General features: G+C 33.8%; 1 protein-coding gene across 1 annotated transcript; it reads left to right on the top strand.

The window, feature by feature from the left end:
- The first annotated feature begins 13,330 nt into the window (after positions 1 to 13,330).
- LOC7472636 (AP2-like ethylene-responsive transcription factor ANT) lies at positions 13,331 to 17,652 on the top strand. Its single transcript, XM_024596177.2, has 9 exons — positions 13,331 to 14,466; positions 14,565 to 15,234; positions 15,476 to 15,558; positions 15,715 to 15,723; positions 15,818 to 15,906; positions 15,987 to 16,060; positions 16,135 to 16,185; positions 16,294 to 16,370; positions 16,781 to 17,652. The coding sequence occupies exons 1-9, from the start codon at positions 14,145 to 14,147 to the stop codon at positions 17,395 to 17,397; spliced, it is 1,992 nt and encodes a 663-aa protein (XP_024451945.1). The 5' UTR covers positions 13,331 to 14,144; the 3' UTR covers positions 17,398 to 17,652.
- The last annotated feature ends 1,489 nt before the right edge of the window (positions 17,653 to 19,141 follow it).

The following is a 19,141-nucleotide window of genomic DNA, read 5'->3' as shown; positions in this document are numbered from 1 at the left end:
GAGGAATTGACTGAACTTGGAGGTATTTCTGACCCGAGACAGGTTTCAAGATGGTGGTTAAGAATTTCGCTCTTTGTTCACCTATGATCAGAAGATTTTTGCGTGTCCCTTTTCTCTGTGTCGAAAGTTTGTAACACCAGGCCGCTCATGATATAAGCCCAAGAGTGCCCGAAAGTTAGTAACTTTGTGTGTTCCTCTATCCCTCCTTTCACTTGGGGTTCGTTTCTGGTTCCCTCTGAAATGTTTCCTGACTTATCTGTTACACTTAGGCTGTTTACTGGAAAGTATTTTTTTTTTAAAAGTAAATTCCAGAAAAGTGAATTATTTTTCGATGTTTGGTAGTGTAATGAAAAATAAGTTGGAAAATACTTTTCAGTATTTGGTTATATCATGGAAAATGAACTGAAAAATAACTTGTTAATGTTTTATTTTTTTCAAGTTTATTAAAATAATAACGAACAAATCTTACAAATTAAAAAATTGAATGAGAATAAAATTGAACAAAAAATATAATTTCATAAATTATCTTAAATAAAATAAATAATAATCAAAATAATAGAAATTAAATCTAACAAATAAAAAATTGAAAGATGAAGAAATTAAAATAATAATAATAATTATCATTTTATATATTATTTTAAATAAAATAAGTAATAATTAAAACAATGAAGATCGAATTTGATAGATAAAAAATTTCAATTAAAAAATGATAAGGGAAAAGCAAATAACAATTATAATTATAAAAATGAAGATCAAAGTCAAATTCTAAGGGATGAAATTGAAAAAAAAATATTCAAAACAAAATATATATAGTAATTAAAATTTTGAGGATTAAATTTGATATAATCAATAAATAATGTAATATTTCTAAATTTTTTATAATTTTCGGAAAGATAATAAAAGGAAAATATTTTTCTCGAAACCAAGTCAAATTTTTCTTCGATTGAAAAATGTTTTTTGTTAATAAATTTTTTTAATAACAAACAATCATAAAAAGTTTGGAAAGTAGTTTTGAAATCATTTTGAAAATATATTAAAATAATATTTTTTTATTATTTAAAATTTATTTTTGATATTAATATGAAAAAATTATCTAAAAATATTTTTATAACTTAAAAATAAATAGGCTGTTAGTGATGCTTGCTGGGCACGCGCTTGAACATTTTCCCTTCTCCAGTCAAAACAACCATATGAAACTCTGATTAGCCAGAGACTAGAATCTGTCCATCGCTTGTCGTTTCAGGTACATCTAGTTCAAGACATCTTTATCCCAATACGCTATAAAGTTAAAACATCCCACGTCTGGGTTTAGGGGTCTGTCATTAGCTATGAAAAATTTCGTTTTTTTATTAAGACATTAGATCATGGATCCCCAGGTTTCCAAACAGGCAAATCGGTTGAGGATTTTTCCGTAATTATATGTGGTACTGTCTGATTGGACGTTTCACAAAGCAAAAGTACCATCTCTGATCGTTTTGTGGTGCTGTGTGACAACGTGACAGTGAGTGTTTTGTAAAAGTATTTTTTTCTTTTTTAGAAATATTTAAAAATAATATTTAAAAAAACGGAAGCCATTACCGAACAAGAAATTTTGTTAGTTTGTTTTTATGTTTAAAAATATTTTTGAAAAAAATTAAATTTTTTTTTATTTTTTTATTTTAAATTAATATTTTTTTTGTGTTTTTAAATTATTTTGATGTGTTAATATCAAAAATAATTTTTTAAAAATAAAAAATATATTATTTTGATATATTTCCGAGTGAAAAGTATTTTAAAAAACAGTACCAATTTTTTTTTTTTTTTTTTTAATAAAACAACTTTCAAAATTCTCTTACAAATTATCATATTTTGAGAATAAAAAAAACAATAACACAGTTTAATTGTGCGCAGCACAACTTATTAAATTTTAAAGTTATATTCTAATGAGTAAAGGAATCTTAAAAAAAATGAAAAAGTAGAGCAACATTAAAAAATATAAATAAAAAATTCAAAGGTTCTTCCAAATCTTGACAAGGATGAATATTTTATTGCTATTCAAGTAATTATTTTTCTTTTTATTTTTTTTTTAATTTTAAGATTTGTGCTAATTGCGTTCTTCTCAGTAGCGTAAATTTTTAAAATTTAAATGGATTGAGCTATCACTGGTAGCATAATCAATTAAAATCTTAGCTGTTCTAAACTATATCATTTTTCAAGAATAAAAATCAGAGATATATCCCTAAGGTGTCCCGCTAGCTAAAAAACACGCCAAAGCTAATTCACTTGTTAATTATTTATCTTCCGACTCTGGTATAGCTTAAGTAATTAGTCATGTTTGACCACAATAAGTTGCTGAATCGTATGGTTTTAATCATCTAAGTCACATCATGGAGGTCGCTAGTCTTGAGCAAATAACCTCTGGCAAACTTATTTTACAGCAAGAGAAGTTAGGGTTTTTCTTTTTGAAAATTAGCACAATTTTTTTATTTAAAAAAGGACGAATTAGCAAAATAAGCTTTTTTGAAAAAAGGCACAGTAGGAAAAACTACAGTTTCCATGTACAAGTGAAAACTGCAAAATCATTGTTTTATAAATAGTATAGCTAGTTTTTGTTTTAAATACTATAGTTTTTACATGCGGTTTTTCTACCTTTTCCTAATCTTTTTAACAAATGCTTCTTCAAAACTTTCCAACACTTGTGCTAAGTTTGAAAAACACTAAAGAAACCATCTAGTAGCTGGCTCAGTGATAAGAGTTAGGATCAAGGAGTTTGTTTTTCCTGTGATTTCAGGTTTGACTCTTGTAGTTGCTAATACGATAACTATTGAAGGTTTACATGATTATTAATTTCAGGGCCTGTGGGATTAGTCGAGGTGCACGCAAGCTGGTCTGGACTCTGGATATCCACATTAATCTTTTAAAAAAAAAAAAACACTCCTGAGAGAGAGAAAAAGTTAGAAAACTTATTTCGTAGTCGTTCCTGGTTCAAGACCAAGCATTTTATACAAATTTCAAGCTCTGGTTATGAACAGGATAAGAGTCCAAATTGGGCTCCTTTTCCTGCCTGCGTCTGAGTTGGATCAGTACGAAGCAGATAAGGCACAACTCCTGAGCCCATAATTTAAAGATGACTTTGTTATTTCAAATTTTAACACGTTTCTGCGGTAAAAAATATTTTTTAATGTATTTTTTTAAAATGTATTAAAATAATTATTTTTATTTTTTAAAATTTATTTTTGATACTAGTATACTAAAAAAATTAAAAAAAATTAAAAAATTAATTAAAAATAAAAAAATTAAAATTTAATAAAAAACTGGTTCCACTGCGACTCCCAAATGAGGTCTAGAATGGCAAACTGGTCATGTCTTCTTGTTACACAATGGGGAATAGAAGTACACAGATATCCTGCATGTGAAAGGGCTTAAAGTGAGTGATGAGATCTCTTTCTGGTCACATTCCTAGGCTGTGATATTGGAGTTTGATACTGTGTTTGAAAAACAGTGTTTTCGAAAAAAAATTGAATTTTTTTTTGTTTTAAATTAATATGTTTTTGATGTTTTTAAATTATTTTGATGTGTTGATCTCAAAAATAATTTTTAAAAAATAAAAAAATATTATTAATATACTTTTCTGAGTGAAAAATACTTTGAAAAACAATCATAACCATACTTTCAAACACTTTAAGGATATCTCCAAACGCAGGAGGCAAAAGAGAAGCCAAAACCCAAAAACTATCCTTTTAGGTTGTTTTTTTTCCTTCTTAATTACCAGAGTTAAAAGGATAAATAAAATGTCTTTTCTTTTGCAAAAATGTTGTTCCTATATATCCCAAAAAAAGCCAAAAAAAAAGGTAAAAGTAAAGCATTTCTTTCTCCTTTTTCATTGGAGCATATATAGTAAAAAAAAAATATTTCTACTATTCAAGATGCTATATTAACATCATGCTCTAATACTATAAAAAGAAATATCCTTCGTTGTATTGTCCACTCAACGATCAAAGAGGCGAATATATGGATAAAAATGTTTTCATTGACGTGTAGCCACAAGCATTCGACGCTGACCATTGTGATCAAGTTGTTGGCAATAAGGGAAAAATAATGGTGCGAAATTGGTGTTTCAATGGGAACCCACGCACCTTCTTGATTGATTTCGTGCATAGAACTCTTTGGCACTCTGAAGAGCATTTAGGATGGGTGGTATGTCCTAAGATAGGGCTTCTTTTACTAATTTGCTTAAAGACTTGAATGCCAAGTCCTACCTTGCTTAGGGTCCGGGTCTATTTTTCACTGAAGAAGAAGCTAGTGGTTGCTCTGCTGATCAAAACCTAGCTAGCTGTTCCTTGACTGTAAGAACAAGAAACCTTCCCCTGAGGAAACAGGAGAGGGTAGTGTGGAAGAGAATCTCAGGTGATTGAGACTTGACAAATGGGCTTGGATCTTGACATGTCATCTCTAGCAGAGATAGAGAGGTGAGAATAGTGACAAACAGAAAATGCATGGTTGGAAGAGTTAAATGCTAGAGGGGTTGCATGTAAAGGAGCCTTAAATGAGAGTCAGTGTTAAGGTCTCTCTCATTCTTTCCCTTCGCTGCTGCTTCATTTCTTTCTTTCATTTACTTTTAATTTTTTATCGGGCAATTTCAATTCAAGGGCTCTTTCTTTTTCATAAGCATGGAGTAAATAAAACATTTTATCAACAGCTTGGCGCAGAGAGATACAGCTATTGTTATTGTCCTTCTCAAGCCACCTAGCCTTTCCAGTGATCTCATAGCGCACTTTCTTTCTGCTGGCCACGCTTATTGGCCAATGGCCTCCTGTTGTGATCTTTTATAGGATTTTGTTTTGGATTTTGTGGTCTCACGTGAATCTCATTACTTATGAAATTAAATTCTCTCCCTCAGAAAAAGGACTGGGCCTCAGGATTAGATTAAAGAGGTTGAAAAATTAAACCCAACCAGTCACTTCACCTCCACAAGGTTTATGCATGTCTGCTGAAGCAGAGCATTGTCTAATATTGAAATATTTATTGTTTCTATTTCCTTGCACGTCAGATACCCAATATTCTATTACCGAGATTACTGGTAGCTGCAGGTTGGTTACATTGTGATGTGATTATGCGAGCTCGCTTGACACCCCCCCAGTAAAAAGGATGCTGTTCTTTCTCTTCAGAAGATAACACTTCTGTTGAATTCTCCTTAAAAAAAGACTGGTAAAAGTTTTGAGCAAAATCCCGTCACTGCTCCCACCAACACTTGCCCACTCGCTCTTACCGCACATAAAAATAATGGAGAAACATTCTATTGTCTCTTGGGTTTTAATACAGTACATGCCAGCTCAACAGCTGGAATTGCATGTCCTGAAGCTCATTAAATTAAAATGAAACTCAGCACAGGCTTGTCTTGCAACTGTTTTCCACTGTTTTTTTTGTCTTTTTTCTAAAGGAGTATTTGTCCTTTAACCTCTTCCTCTTCCTCTTCCTCTCTCTGTAACTTGGAAGGTCCCCAATCCCCATTTCTGACTAAGATTTATGCCCACAGGTGGTCAAGATTTGTTTTCTCCAATTCTATGTTTCGCATCTGGTTTTTCTCTCTTCCATCGAGATTACAACGCACTAGCCTCTTACAATGGATGGCTAATTAATTGGTTTTATAACCGTGGGAATTAGAAAGGGGCGGTTTACAGGGACACAGAGACCATTATACATATCATCAGATATCTAGATTCCTTTATTTCTGTTTCCTTCTCTGAAAAGGGTGAGTTTGGAATTGGATGGACAAACTTCCACCAGAATCCAATTATGTCCTTTTATATATGTTTGTGTGTGTGTGTGTGTGTGGGGGGGGGGGGGGGTGATCAGTAGAGGGAGATTTGTTGCGCCTAGAGATAGAAGTAGTGGGGCGGTACTGATGCATTGCAATCTAATAGAACATGGCAATTGTCAAGACTCAAGAGTATTCCGCTGAACTACGTACTTGTCTTGATTGTACATATCAGGGTTTCATTTAGCTCTACACTCGTCGGACTGTGTAAGGACCAATTTGCTCTTCATAAACAAAATAATTTGACTATCTATTTTAAGTTTTTTAGACAGTTGACAGTTAAGATAACGTACCAATAAGATACTATATAAATCATGGATGATTTAAGAAGCTAATTTTATATTATTCAAGGTTCTATGTGATGTATAAATAAGCCTATAATGGAAAAATAGGTTTTACCTATTTTTTAAGAATTATATTGATGATTTAGTCTATTTTTAATTAATTATTCTCACTATATATATATATATATATAATTGAAAAGAAAATAATTGAAAAGTACACAACAATAACCATCTTGTTCACATAAAGGAATTATAGGATTCTAAGTGAAAGAAATTATAATTAATTTGTTAATAAAATGAAAAGGACGTGTTTTTTTTTTTTTTGGCATCAAAATTAACTCTCGAAGAGAAGCCACACTAGCAACAAATCAAGCAAATCTGGAGAAGGAGATTAATGGTAGATATGTTCGTGTTTTTGACTTTGAGATCTCAACTTAACAAGATAGTCTGCATACTGATAGCTTTCTCCGAGTGTATGAACAATCATGCACTCCCAATCACGAGAGAAAATTGTGTATGATTTCTTAGGATGCAAAAATACGTGTGTATTTCCTACAAAACAATCCTCGACTTGTATGGTGTATTTATTATTATTATTATTTAAAATTAGAGAAACAACTTTTGAGACTCTGCCTATTTCCCTCTTGCCGCCTCAATCTTGTTAACAAAACCTAATTTGCCTATAAAAACTACTATAGCTCTAAATTCGTTGGCATTTTTTGTTGGAATTGAATAATGACTACTTTGCTACTTCACTCGTGAAACTTACAACTAGCTTTCAAGAATATTACAATCTTTTCATATGATCTATTTGATATTTTTAAATTGATGACAAAGAAATATGTATTTTTTTTCATTTTAATTGTACATTGAAATGACCAAAATATTCTTGAAGCAAAAAATCTGAACCTATGTCAAGGGGTTTTTGTATTTTCATAATGATTTTTTTGTTGATATGATTTAAGTTAAGGGGCAATTTGATATCTAAACAAATATAAAAAATAACAAACAAATAAAATGCATAGTAAAATGACGAAAATATCTTTAAAATAAAAAAAAATAAACCTTGAGATAAGGGGCATTTTCAGCTTTTCATAATGGTTTTATTTTGTAATTACAAAGTCAGCTCAAGAAAAATTTTATATTTGGCTAAGTAAAAAAACAAAAAAGAACATGTGCGTGTGGTACACCCAGGGGCGTGTAGGAGGCGTGGCATGTGGCGCCTCCCGGTGTTCAAAAAAGCCTTTTGTTCGTGTTGTTGGAAGCGTCGTTGTGTTCTTTTTCTATTAGTGCGACTTGTGTCACCGATAGTGGTTCGATTTGACTTCAGTGAGCCTTTTTTTCCCCTTCTTCTCTCTTTCCTCCTCTAAAAATTGCAGCTTGACCCTCTTGGTTATTGGTATTTAAACTTTAGTTCCTATTCTTTTTATTTTTATTTTTTGTTTTTAGTCTTTTTGTAAAAGTTTTATTTGTTTTTAATTTTATCATTTAAACCAAATATTATATTCTCCAATGTAGTCCTTGTTATTTGGATTTCTAATTTCTTCCTCTGGCTTTTTTGTAAAAAATTTAGTGATTTTCAATTTCATTCTTCAATTCAAATTGATGGTATTATGTTTTTCAATTTGGTTCTTTTTGTTTTGATTTTTAATTTTTTTTCTTAACCCTTTTGTAAAAGTTACTACTTTTTTCAATTTCACCATTTAATTACAACATTGTTTTTATTTTTTATACGAGTTTGGATCCTCATTCTTTTTTTTTGTCCTTTTACTAAATTGATTTTTCTTCAATTTCACCTATCAATTAAATATAAAATTTATTTTTTTCTTTAATTTTGATCGTGATTCTTTTAATTTTAATTTTTAAAAAAAATTCTTTTATACAATTGAAATTCTTTTTTTTTTTAGTTTTATTCAATATATGATTAATTAAGAATTGGACTTCATGATTTTTTTAAATTATGTGCTTCGGGTCTAATAAATCGTGTTATGAGTTTAAAAAGTTAACATGATTTTTTTAAAAAATGGCTTTATAATTTTTTTTTATCAAGTTATTCCAATCACATAATCTAGACTGCGAGTTTGGCGGTATATTTTGGATTAACTCAACTCTAATTAACATGATTATAAGTTTATTGTGACTAACTTTTTTATGTTTTTATATACCCATTTGAACATTTAAATATTATTTTTTACAAAAAAAAAAAAATCTGGCCGGTGACGCGCAAACACCAAGACTAGGAGGTAATATTGCCTAATATATGAAAGGGAAAACTTGAGGGGAACATTTATCACAAGCTTACTATATGCAATGTTGATAACAATGAGAAGGAACTGCTGAGGCTAAGCAACATGATAAAGAATTCCTGGCGTCGTATTAATTTCTTAATTTATGGCAAGAAGTCTCCAGACGTACCGGCAGGTGGCTATATGAAAAAAAGAAAAAAACAACTAGGCCAGACGACATCAGTGAGGCTGGGAATTAATTTATCTAGTGAATAAAAAATAAAGTAAGAAAACCCTTTTAGTTAAAAATAATAATTTATTTTTCTATTTATTCCAATACATTATTCAAATGAAAATTATTTGAATTTAAAAATCATTATCATATTTCATAAAGCTACAATAATAAATAAAAAATCTCAATCTAAAATCATAAAATGTTAGATAAAGACTTCAATAACGTTTTTTTTATATATTAACCATAACATAAAACGCATCCGTCTTCCATGCGAAAGTTTGGAGAGAATGAGAGTAAATTTAAGTCAATAATGGGTTGAAATTGTGTTTTTTAAATATTTAATTTTTTATTTAAAATTATAATTATAATTTTTTATATTTTAGATTATTTTAATAGGTTGTTATAAAAAATAAAAAAATATTTTAATATATTTTTAACTAAAAAATATTGCATGCAGTCATTCACTGATTAAGAAAAAAGTCTTGAGGACTTGATCTCTCTCCACACACAGACACACACCAGCCAGTGCTCATGGATTCACTCATCATTGCTATATAATCAAAAGAATCCCTCCAACCTCTGTGCACGCACTCAACTCCCGAGTACTTCCCTTTCCCTCCTCTTCCCGTCCTCTCCTTTCATGGTCCAACCGAATCATTCACATTTGAATATCTGTCTCCATGAACAGCTTTCATGCAAATCTCCATGCAAACACACCCCACCTCGAAAAGAACCTCCTGAAATGACAAAACACCAGGAATCCAATATATATATATATATATATATATATATATATATATATAAACTATTTCACAGCTATTTTTAAGGGGAAAAGGCCGAGGAAATTAAGGAAAATATCAATTTTGATCGGGTCATCGGGAATAGGGCAATGTAGCATATAGGAAATCAAATAACATAATATAAATAGCTACTTATATTTATTTTATTTTTATTCTTAAGTATCTATAGCATATTCATGTCTTCACTGACCAGAATAAAACGAAAATTATCACTCGGTATTTGGTAGAAGGGTTTTTCTCACCTCTCACCCTTCCAAAAAAATTAAGAAATAAGTTAAAAGATTGGGAAAACATTGTTCATTTACTGTAAATGAATAGTGATGGATTCAAATGAAATGAATCCAAAAGGTCCCCCTAAAAAAATTCCCTCAAAATAAATCTAAAAAAAAATCCTCTAAAAAATAAAAAAGCCCAAAAAACACTAAAAACATATGGGATCAGGCGTGGTAGCCCAAGCCCATGCACTAGGAACATTGGCTCACGCAAGTAGCCCTAGCTCATGCTTGCCCCAACCCAACACTTGCAAGAGAATTTTTCTCAAACCCCACGCACGTCACTCATATTTTATATTGATCCAATATGTATTATTTTGAGTATAATATAACTCAAAATATCATAAAGATAAAATTACACTTCGACCCCTCATTTCCACAAAAGGATAAGATTCATCCAAGGAGAACTAGGGTTCGATTTCGGAGAGAGAGCCTGAGAAACGGTTACTACATCCAAGGAAGGCAGCAGACGCGTAAATTACCCAATCCTGACACGGGGAGGTAATGATAATAAATAACAATACCGGGCTCTTCGAGTCTGGTAATTGAAATGAGTACAATCGAAATCCCTTAACGAGGATCCATTGAAGGGCAAGTTTGGTGCCAACAGTCGCGGTAATTCCAGCTCCAATAGCGTATATTTAAGTTGTTGAAGTTAAAAAGCTCGTAGTTGGACTTTGGATTGGGCTATAAATACACCATGAATCCTTCAAGTCAAGGGTTCACAATCTCTTCTTAATATTTTTAACATATATATTTTTAGAGTCTATTTCTCTAAAATATCATTGCACTTTCTCTCTCTATAAAGTTATTGATTTTATCATCGAAAAGTCTCCACATTCATCAAATGAGACTTTTCGTAGGTACCGGTCACCTGACATAGCAGGCATCACTTGCTACTACCACAATTACCGGTCACATAGCTTACCATGCATCACATGTTATCACTTACTAACCCTCCAAACTTTCCATATCAAGTTACCAAATACCTTGACTATGAAGAATGGATCAAATTGCTTGAATTAAGAGATCAACCAATAATCCGACACGTTGACCTTATTCATAAACATCTTGGATTTGTTTACTCATCAATTGGCCCCTTATGTGGGAACTGATAAAAAAACTATCAATTTCTAAAACTTATTTTTGACACTTTCATGTCATTGCATGACACACAACCAAAACACTCATGGGTTAAGATGCAAGATAAATCTACTTGTTATCACGAACATTTCTACCCAGCTAGACTTTCAACAACTCACAAGTTAGATGCAACTTCTCACCCAAACCGTATTGGTAACCCAAGGTCAAAATAAGACCTTACCACCCCCAACAAGTCTTGGTAACTATGACAACACACTTGATCCCATCACCATTTCCACTGGCCGCTCCCAACGCCCATAGCCCATTGCACTACCCATAAGAGCCTGGGTAGAATGACCTCCAAGTGAGTATTCTGCCTCCATACTCGTCAAGTCCCTCCAGGGGTCGCTCGCGCTATTGTGATACCCGTGCACATAGCCAGGACTCCATATTGCTCCCCTAACTACCGTAGGATGGACCTTGGTTACCAATCTCGTTGTTTCATGCCAAACTTTTTAGGCCATACTCGTCAAGACCATGAATGATGAAATTGATGCTATTGAAAAAAAACAACACTTGAAAATCAATGAAGCTTCTAAAAAGACAAAAAACCATTGATGTAAAATGGATTTTTAAAACAAAATTGAAGGGGAATGATAGGTTGACAAGTATAAAACATGCTTGGTAACTAAAGGTAACAAGCAAGAGTACGATGTCGATTACTAAGAAGTTTTTGTTTTAGTTGCCGGGTATGATACAATAATATTTTTTCTTTGGTAACTCAAAATCCATGGTTTATGTTGAATGTAAAACCAATATTTTTACATGAAGACCTTGGTTATAAGAGAGTTCTTCATCGTTAAACTGATTGTTCAAGAACATCGATTTAAAGGAGAAATAGTTAGATATTAGTTGAAATCCTATTCCAAGTAGAAATTCTTGATAGAAAAGGATTTGTGTCTAAAATCCTTATTGAATTAGTTAATTATAAATCTTATTGGATTATGATTGTTAGAGGTTGCATCCTATAAATATAAAACTTTTACCAGATTTTCTGTCCTTCTGTAGTGGTTGAAAAATGTTGCAGGGCCATGACGCACGCTATTTTTGAAAGAAAAATATACAGGAGAAATAGACATGTTGAAAACAAAGAAAATTCGAGGCACACGCACTTGGTTTTTATAGTTTTGTACTGGGCACATGGGTTAAAATCTTTCAGGCCTAACCATACTTGGTTTTATTTATTTATTTATTTATTTGGCTCTAATTTGTTTTTACATTTTACAATAAAATCAACTGTAAATAAATTTATCCAGACATTCTCTTTTCTAGAAAAAATAACGTGTCTTAATACTCGAATATCGCTTCTTAAAACTCACATGTACATCCAATTTATTTTTATTATATGAGAAAAAAATAGTATTATGTTCCAAGCTTACACTTGAAAAAAAACAACGAAAAGGATACCGTTTGATTACGAACGCAGCATCGGAAAATAAAATAAGAATTTCGACTTTATCCTCCCGGAGGGGCCTTTGATCATCATTCCCGGAATCTTTTAAATATATCACAGACCCACTTCCCCACCTTTTGCCGTGGAAGCAGGTGCTCACTCCACACCGAATGACCCAAAGTCGTTAAAAAAGCAAATGGAGTCTCTGTTCTTTTTCGCATTTATATTCAAATCCGAAAAGAAAAAGGTATAATTTTACACCACGCGCTCTATATAGCGTGGCACGTGACAATCGCGTTTTGTTTTTTTTACATCATCTTAAGTGATTTTCTTTTCCTTTTCAATGAAAATATTTACCATTTCTTCATTTGTAATTTCAAGAGATTATATATTGCCTGCACTTTAACATGACGTCAATGAAACCGTTAACCCCTTTCAAAATAAATTCCGACATCTGTTTTTTAATCCAAAGCATTCTGTATGTATCTTTTAAATTTTTGAAAAAAATGGTTTTTTATACCAACAGCTCCCTTTTTTTTAATATTTTATTTATTCTGGTCGGAACTAATTTCTCTGATTGAACTTCCCTTTTAACTTTTTTTTTTGTAATTATAAATTAACTTTATTAAGCTAAAAAACAAATATTTTAGAGGTAATTATGAGTACGATAGCGTTGTTATTTTTAAAGTATTTTTACTTATAAATTCATTTAAATAATACTTTTTATTTTTTAAAATTTATTTTTGATATTAACATATCAAAAATAATTTATAAATAAAAAAATTAATTTTAAATAAAAAAATTAAAATTTTATCGAAACTCACACCAGCACCGAACGGGCCGAAGTTGCTCACTTCACCTAATGTTTTATAGATAAACAAAAAGTCACGCTAGCAATTCACAGGGAACAGTCACCACCAATACCATGCTGCCAGATGAATAAAGCAGAAAGTCAAAAATGGTCACATCGATGACCCGCATAAGAAGCTTTCAATCCAAATGAACGGTGGGTGATGGGGCTGTGAGAGCAATGCATGGTCACAGCAGGAAGGTGACCCGATGGGGCCTGCGCCTATGTCCCACCGGTAAAGTGTATGTTTTTGAATCGAAAGCTGTGAACCAAATTGGAGCAGTATTTAAGTTGAAAGGAAAAACAACAGATATAAGTTGGATTGCAGAGTGGCAGTGTACTGTATGAAGTGACTGCAGGGGGCAGATGTCATGCCGATCAAATCTATCTAAGGCCCTTCGCACAGTAAAATAAAGCTAAACCCATTTGGTTACTGACCAGCCTCACCCTATTGGCTACTACTACACACCCACTAGATTTAACTGTCATTGAGAGAGAGATAATAAAGTTTTATGATAGTATCTTCTGGGTGTTTTTCTGGCTAATGAGGAAAGTATATACTCATTTTGTTAGCTGTTGAAACTTGAAAAAGGTTTCGGTGGTATATTGGATCTGGCTTCTTTTATTTCCTAGGGTTTTAAGGGGGCGCTCTTCTGAAGGGAAAAAAAAAAGAGGTTAGTAGAGAGAGAGAGGGAGTTGGGAGGGAGTTGAGAGAGATAAAAAGCTAAAGACGTGGTCTTTCTCATATACACAGATCCCTATGGAATGCAGGGGTGCTACCCAGCATTGCTTGTTAGTATTCATTCCTTTTGTTTAGTTTAAAGAGACCAATTTTGTTCTCATTTAGAGAGAGAGAAAGAGAGGAGAATTTTGTGCTAGTGGGTGAGTGCATAGAGCGAAGAGTTTTGGGTCAGAATTTTTTTTTTCTTGCAATGAGTTCTGGCTGCTAAACAACAACAACAACAAAAAAAGGAAAAAAGAAAAAGAAAAAACCAAGCTTTCATATGGAAGTAGGCAAGATTTTGGGTATGATTAGTTTATTTCTATGGCAATGATTGAGTTGCCTTGCAGCGAGGGAGAGATACTTCTAAGGAACCTCCGGAAGTAGGAAAAGGAAGAGAGAGGTAGAGTGAGAGGAGGAGAAGATGAAATCTACGGGTGATAACAACAATGGAAGTAATAATAACTGGTTAGGCTTCTCTCTCTCACCCCACATGAAAATGGAGGTTGCTTCTGACCCCCAACATCATCATCAGTACCATCATCAAAACCATGCTCCTACTGCTGTTTCTGTTTCCGCTGCTGTTCCAACAAGTTTCTACCTATCTACCACTCACTACAACAGCCCTGGAATCAGTTATGGAGTTGGAGAAAATGATGGCTTTCACTCTCCTCTGTCTGTTATGCCCCTCAAGTCTGATGGGTCTCTTTGTATCATGGAAGCTCTCACTAGATCACAACCTGAAGGTTTGCTTTGTGCTTCCTTATTTCTTGTTTAGTTCCTTGTTTTTTTTCCCTCTTGGTTTGAAACACTGCTTTAAAGCATATGCGTTTGTGTTTTCAAGGAATGGTGTCGAGTCCGTCACCGAAACTGGAGGACTTCCTAGGTGGTGCAACAATAGAAAGTCATCAGTACAGTAGCCATGAAAGGGAAGCTATGGCCTTAAGCCTAGACAGCCTGTACTACCATCAAAACTCAGAGCCATCAACTAATAGACAACATTCGCTCGACCTTCACGAACCATTTAGGCAGCAAGACCAGCAGTTTTCAGTTCAGCCCCACCCATACTATTCTGGAATAGCATTCCAAGGTCTTTATCAGGCCCCACTGGAGGGGGAAACCAAGGGTACTCAGCTTGCAGATTGTAATTCACATATTCCTCAAATGGGAGACGATGAATTGCCTTGCTTAAAAAACTGGGTTGCTAGACACTATTCCTCCCAAAGTGCACTGGAGCAGCAGATTAATAGTAGTATGGTTAATGATGGCGGGTCTTCTTGTTCTGTTAGTGCTATGGGCTGTGGGGATTTACAGTCTCTCAGCTTGTCTATGAGTCCTGGTTCGCAGTCAAGCTGCATTACAGCTCCGAGGCAGATCTCTCCTACTGGCGCTGAATGTGCGGCCATAGAAACGAAGAAGCGAGGTCCTGCAAAAGTGGGTCAAAAACAACCTGTTCATAGGAAGTCTATTGACACATTTGGCCAAAGAACATCACAGTATAGAGGTGTTACAAGGTTAGCTGGAACTTTTTCTTCAACCCACTACATTTTCATAGTTCTTCGTTATTGTAATGAATTGATGAACAGTTGTGCTCATGCCTCCTTTTGGATGTTTCCACTCGCTCGTACATTTCTTGTTCAGTTATCACTTCTACTTTGAATTATTTTTTGTACTATTCTATTTTAGGCTGTGCTTTCCTTATACTTTTGCTCCTTTACATGTCCAATTAACCGTTTTGAATTAACCCCCTTCTAGGCACAGATGGACTGGTAGATATGAAGCCCATCTCTGGGACAATAGTTGTAAGAAGGAGGGCCAGACCAGGAAAGGAAGGCAAGGTTTGTCATGGAAAGCTAATGATGTTTGCAATTTCTATTTGGAAGTATTACGTTTTTTTTCCCCGGGGTTCTTGGCCCCTCTGTCTTCATGACCCTGACCTGCTATTTATTTCTTACTTGGCTTGCACATGCTTCTTGGAATCATGCAATTTTCAGTTTATCTGGGTAAGCCTTCTCATAAACACTAATGGTGGTCATGTTAGAAAGACCCTTGCTGTTCACTTTTGACATTATTTCCATTTCAATGATTGACATATAGGGGGTTATGATATGGAAGAGAAAGCTGCTAGGGCTTATGATCTTGCTGCCCTTAAGTACTGGGGACCTTCAACCCATATAAATTTTCCGGTAATATTTAATCCTCTCTTTGAGACATTGTCGTTATGATTGTTTTATGTTCCACTAAAAGTCATGGTTTTCTTTTTCAGTTAGAAAATTACCAGGAGGAACTTGAAGAAATGAAGAATATGAGCCGCCAGGAATATGTTGCGCATTTGCGAAGGTAAGGCAATGGCTTACCTTTCAAATGGTTTCTGTTTACGAGGGTGTTCACATATTTTCTCCTTTGCCTTGCAGAAAAAGTAGCGGGTTTTCTAGGGGGGCCTCGATCTACAGAGGAGTAACGAGGTTTTTATTATTCCTAACTTCTTACTACCAACCAATTTTACTGTAGAAAGTTCAATCCAATTAATATTCTAAATCTTCTCCGGTTCCCAAATTTTCCATCTTATGTAGACATCACCAGCATGGAAGATGGCAAGCAAGGATAGGCAGGGTTGCAGGAAACAAGGACCTTTATCTTGGGACTTTCAGTAAGTTCTTGCAGACGTTTAAATGCTTCCATGCTTTTTTTGCCATTTTCTCTTCATCTACTCATTTTAAGTTCAAATTTTGTTGGGCTCTTGCTGTGCATAAAGAGCTTTTTAAAGGGACTCATTTATGACATCTCTGCCCTGATGTCTCCACTAAAGACTAGTGATGCTTTTATAAGGCTGATGATTTATGGTTTTACTTTGGGACTAAGCGATACATCACTGATTCCCGGTAGTACTTGAACTTTTTTAAGGCTGTCTTGCCAGTTAAGATGCTAAAGAGGAATAAAAAGTATTTCCTGCCTAAAATGCTTGATTAAAGACTAAATTTTTGAAGTGACCGTAGTCCTTTAATACTAAGCTGTGGATATTGTAATGTGCTAAAAGTGTTTGATTAAAACAAATTTCAGGTACCCAAGAGGAAGCTGCTGAAGCTTATGATATTGCTGCGATCAAATTTCGTGGGGTTAATGCCGTGACTAACTTTAACATAACAAGATATGATGTTGATAGGATCATGGCCAGCAACACTCTTCTAGCAGGAGAGCTAGCCAGGAGAAACCGAGATACGGAATCTAGCATTGAGGCCATTGATTATAACTCATCAACACACGACAATGGTGTTCTATACCAGTCATCGCAGGAACCGCCAAATGCCTGTGGAGAATCACTTGATCAGAAGTCGATGAGTTCTGGAAATTATCGAAGTTCTTCTTTCTCAGTGGCATTGCAAGATCTTATTGGTATCGATCATTCAGTGAACTCTAGCCAGCTAGTGGTAGATGAATCAGCCAAGCTAGGGACTCTTCTCTCTAACCCCTCATCGTTGGTGACCAGTTTGAGCAGTTCTAGAGAACCTAGCCCCGATAAGACTGCCACCACTATGCTCTTCGCTAAACCTCCACTGGCATCAAAGTTCGTTAGCCCTACAACTAGCGTCACTCCTTGGTTCCAAGCTGCCCAATTGCGGCCAGCGGCAATCCCCATGTCTCACTTGCCAGTTTTTGCTGCATGGAATGATACCTGAGGCCCTTGTGTTTTTGGGTTACATGTGATGTTTTTGCATGAACCAAGGAAAAGGAGAAAAGACTGTGTTCAAGGAGGAAAAGGGAAGGGTGAAGGCAGGAGTTTTCATTATGTTTTCTTTTTAAGGTGTTAGTAGAGGAAATTGGGGATTCAATGAAGGACAAGGGTGGGGGCCAGTTATCTGTCTGTAACCCTAGTGTAAGAAACTTTTGTCAAATTGACCTTTTGGCTCATATTAGAATGAAAATTTTGCAAATGGAGGGAAGAGGTCTGATGATAAAATTCTGTGGAATGATGTTGGCAATACAGTAAGTCTATATAATTGAATCCACTTTTCTACTTTTTAGGGCTGCTAAGTACAAACCCAGCTCAATGTTTCTCAATAATGCAAAAAGGGTTTAACTTTGACCACAAAATCTCTTAAATTCCTTCAATCTGTTCCCCAATCTGCCCTACACCATCATTACAATTCTATCCTTTATTATCTGAGCTTTCCTCAAAGGTAACAGACATTCCCACTTCACCAATTGAAGAGGGCAGTGGGAGAGATTCTAAGGGAGAAAGGGGACTCCATCCTGTGCTTATTTTAGGATTTTAATGGTCATGATTACTTAGCACTTGATCTCCTTTTATTATTTTTGTTCTTCGTAAAGTAGCCATGGTTAAAAAATATCTTTAACTTTTCCAATCCCTCTTATTATTTATTAATGGGAACCAAAAGATAATCTGCACCTAAAAGCGATTCCATGTCCTTGTGTGGACGCTAGAAAATTAGTGGCAATATTGTAGTGGAAGATCTACCTCGTGTGCATGTGTGAGGCTGAGCCTGATGGCAATCTTTGACTAGTGAAAGATTAAATGATATGGCGACATCCCCTGAAAAGATGGAAGTTATAAGCCATGTTAATCCCACCATAAAGACATCATAGTAGAAATTCTGACTTGTATTCACTTTTTACTGATTCATGCTGGTTTCCATTTTCCACGCTATTCAACTTCTTATCGGAAAAGAAAACGATAAAATTATATTTGAGTCTTTGTTTTTTTTAGCACTTTTAAAAAAATTAGATAAAATAGCACAATACAAAAAATATTTTAAAAAATAAAACAGTTTAAAAAGTTGTATATGATATTTGTGACTCGCGAGTCACAAGTATCATACGCCACTCTTTCCAAGATTAAAAATTAACGGATATAATTTACAATAAAAAAAAAGAACAAGGAAAGAAAAAAAAAAAAAAAAAAAAGAACAAGGAAAGAAAAAAATAAAAAATAAAATTCTAAAGACACATCGAAACTCCAATTCTCTCCAAGATTAAGCATAAATGGACATAATTGATAATAAAAAGAGAGAAGAACAAGGAACGAAAGAAAGAAAAAGACTCTAAAGACATCGAAACTTTGATAACAACATCACCGATAGTGTTGGAAAGATATTAACGAGACGAACCCAATACATCAAAAAATATCACAAACAATGACTAGAATAGATAACATGAGTCCTCTAAATATGTCAAGGCTCATTTAGTTTAATTTTTTTTTATCTATAATTGTAATCTCAAGGCACAAGAACCTTATTTTTTATCCACTATGCTTACCGTGTCAATGATTAACATTACCATAAAAATGAGTTGTGCTCCGAATTATAGTAGATCTTTCTTCGATCAAATTGGGTTTTTCCTTGATGATGACATTCAATGCTTGTGAATAAATATTAGATCTTATATATATTGTTGTCAAATTAA

The sequence above is a fragment of the Populus trichocarpa genome, chromosome 2 (assembly GCF_000002775.5).
Source record: "Populus trichocarpa isolate Nisqually-1 chromosome 2, P.trichocarpa_v4.1, whole genome shotgun sequence".
Lineage (NCBI taxonomy): Eukaryota > Viridiplantae > Streptophyta > Magnoliopsida > Malpighiales > Salicaceae > Populus > Populus trichocarpa.
Note: the sequence above shows the minus strand (reverse complement) of the source record. Positions and strands in the feature narration are given on the sequence as shown.